Source organism: Perca flavescens, chromosome 1 (genome assembly GCF_004354835.1).
Source record: "Perca flavescens isolate YP-PL-M2 chromosome 1, PFLA_1.0, whole genome shotgun sequence".
Taxonomy (NCBI): Eukaryota; Metazoa; Chordata; class Actinopteri; order Perciformes; family Percidae; genus Perca; species Perca flavescens.
Window position 1 is genome coordinate 43,279,586 of NC_041331.1, and position 2,500 is coordinate 43,282,085.

The window sequence follows — 2,500 nt, forward strand, 5'->3', positions numbered from 1 at the left end:
GATTAGTCGATTAGTCGACTAATCGGTGGTTTTGGTCTTAGTCGACTAAGATTTCTTTAGTCCATTAGTCATTTTTTTATGCTTATTCATGCTTAATTACTTATTTCCAGGAAACTTCTGAGCACATTTATGGTAAACACAAGATTTAAAGTGGTGCTTTTGCAGGATTAATTGTGGAGAAACTCAGTTTTACAGATGGTTAATTAACTACATTTATATTGTGCTTTTCTAGTCTTAACCACCTCTCAAAGCTCACAGCTCTGTCAATTAAATCAACTAATCGATTAGTCGGCAAAATCCTACAAGTGTTATTGGACTAAGAAGTTCTTTAGTCGAGGACAGCCCTAGTCTTAATGAGCCGCAGACGGCTGAAACTTGCTACTGCTGATGGGAAGGGTTTTATAAGTCCTGTGGAGAATGGCCAGGTGTGGGTAGAGGCTCTATCCACGTCGTTGGCAGCAAGGAATGGCAGGACGGCGTCGGTGGTGAGATCCATGTTTAACTCGGGATACACTGCACGAAAAGAGCGAAACTTCCTCCACTGCGTCTCCTGAGTAGAAACTGGCCAGCTCAAGCATTTCCTCCTCAGCACCAGGGTGCTCAAACTGCTTTGGGCAGAGTTTGATGAAATTGTGATTAATTGTGCGGGCCTGGGGCTGGGTACCGAACGTCAACACTTTTATGGTATCGAAAAAGCTTATCTGTCCTCTCTGCATATTGACACAGAGCGGAGCTCAGACACACACACACACACACACACACACACACACACACACACACACACACACACACACACACGGAGAGGTGAGGACGGAGTAAACTGTCTGCAGTGTTGTTGAAGTCTCAGAGAGTCACGGTTGGTCTCAAGTGTGGTTACAGTTTTTTTAAAACTTCACGCAGACAGCGTTTGCTGCGATATGATATTTTATTTTTTTATTTATTTAACCTTTATTTATTCAGGGGAGGTTCACTGAGAGGCAGCCTCTCTTTTGCAGGAACGCCCTGATCACATTCACGCATTCATCGCTGCTTCCCTTTAGTGATGCTGTATCTGTTGGTATGCATTCATCACGAAATGTTATGTTTCAAAGGTACTAATATTAAAGAATCTTTTTTTTCACATGCATGGGTTCACCATACCTTTAGTTCACTTAATCAACTATTCATTGATTTGTGTTGTGCTGCTTATCAATTATAAAGAAGAGACTTTTTTTCCATTTTTTTTATGCTGAAATATAGCAAATTGTGCTAGGAGCTCAGAGCTATTGTAATGCATTTGAGTAGTTGTGGCTTTTGAGTACTGTAGTAACTCTTTACGACAGCTAGCTGTATTTATGTTAAGATTTTTTTATCATATTAATGGCGAGCCGAAAGCGTCGCGGTGCTGTTGCCGTTACACATCCTCTTAGACAAGCAGGCACAGCGGTGGTTTCTCTGCCCTGACGACTGACTGACAGGCTGAGCTTGTAAGGCAAGGCAACTTTCATTAATGTTACTCCGAGTGAGCAGTTTTACCAGATTATTTTTATAACTGATTTGATAACCGTTTTGATTCAGGTGGAAAATAAAAGCTTTGTGTTTAATGTATTTTTGTTGATGTTTAAATGAATTTTAAAAGATATGGTATCGAAAAAAAGTATCCTTAGGAATCGGTATGGAAACGGAGGTATCGAAATTGTCACCGGGTGGAAAGATTGTGAAGGATACCCAGCCCTACCTGGTACTGATGGATGTCTCTGAAATGTTGTCCTCCTGCTCAGGGCCCAGTTCAGTCCTGGAGCTGCTGAAGCCTGAAGACCGAGAGCGGCTGCTGAGCCTCCGCACCTCCTCCTCCACCTCCTCCTCCTCCTCCAACGCCCCCAAAACCCAGCCCCCGGCCTCCCACGATGCCTTGCGGTGGGCGGGTCCAGCAGCAGCAGCAGCAGCGGGACCCCCACCTGGCCTCCAGCAGGAGGCGCTGACCGTGTGGAAAGGAGTCCAGACTTCGTCGCAGAGCTTCAAACCGTTTGAGAAGAACTCGAGCAAACAGGCGCGCTACGAGCTGTACCTGGACCGGCTGAAGCAGGGAGACAGAGGTACTACATGTCCCATCATGCACTGCAGGAGCATCACATTTTCAATAAATCATTTAAATTTGACTGTTTGTGTGTGTGTGTGTGTCCTTGTGTGTGTGTCTGTGTGTGTGTGTCTCTCTGTTTGGGTGTTTGTGTCTGTGTGTGTGTGTCTGTGTGTTGTGTGTGTCTCTGTGTGTGTGTGTGTGTGTGTGTGTGTGTGTGTGTGTGTGTGTGTGTGTGTGTGTGTGTGTGTGTGTGTGTGTGTGTGTGTGTGTGTGTGTGTGTGTATCTCTGTCTTGTCATGTTGGTGTGTGTGTCTGTGTGTGTGTGTCTCTCTGTCTCCGTGTGTGTGTGTGTGTGTGTGTCTTGTCTTGTCGTGTGTGTGTGTGTGTGTGTGTGTGTGTGTGTGTGTGTGTGTCTCTGTCTTGTCGTGTTGGTGTGTGTGT

The 2,500-nt window shown here is 45.1% G+C and overlaps 1 protein-coding gene across 1 annotated transcript in view; it reads left to right on the forward strand.

Moving 5' to 3' along the window:
• Positions 1-2,500, forward strand: part of gpatch1 (G patch domain containing 1) — a 46,932-nt gene that overhangs the window by 24,514 nt on the left and 19,918 nt on the right. The window contains 1 exon segment of the mRNA XM_028575125.1: positions 1,761-2,075. Coding sequence (XP_028430926.1) covers positions 1,761-2,075 — 315 coding nt within the window.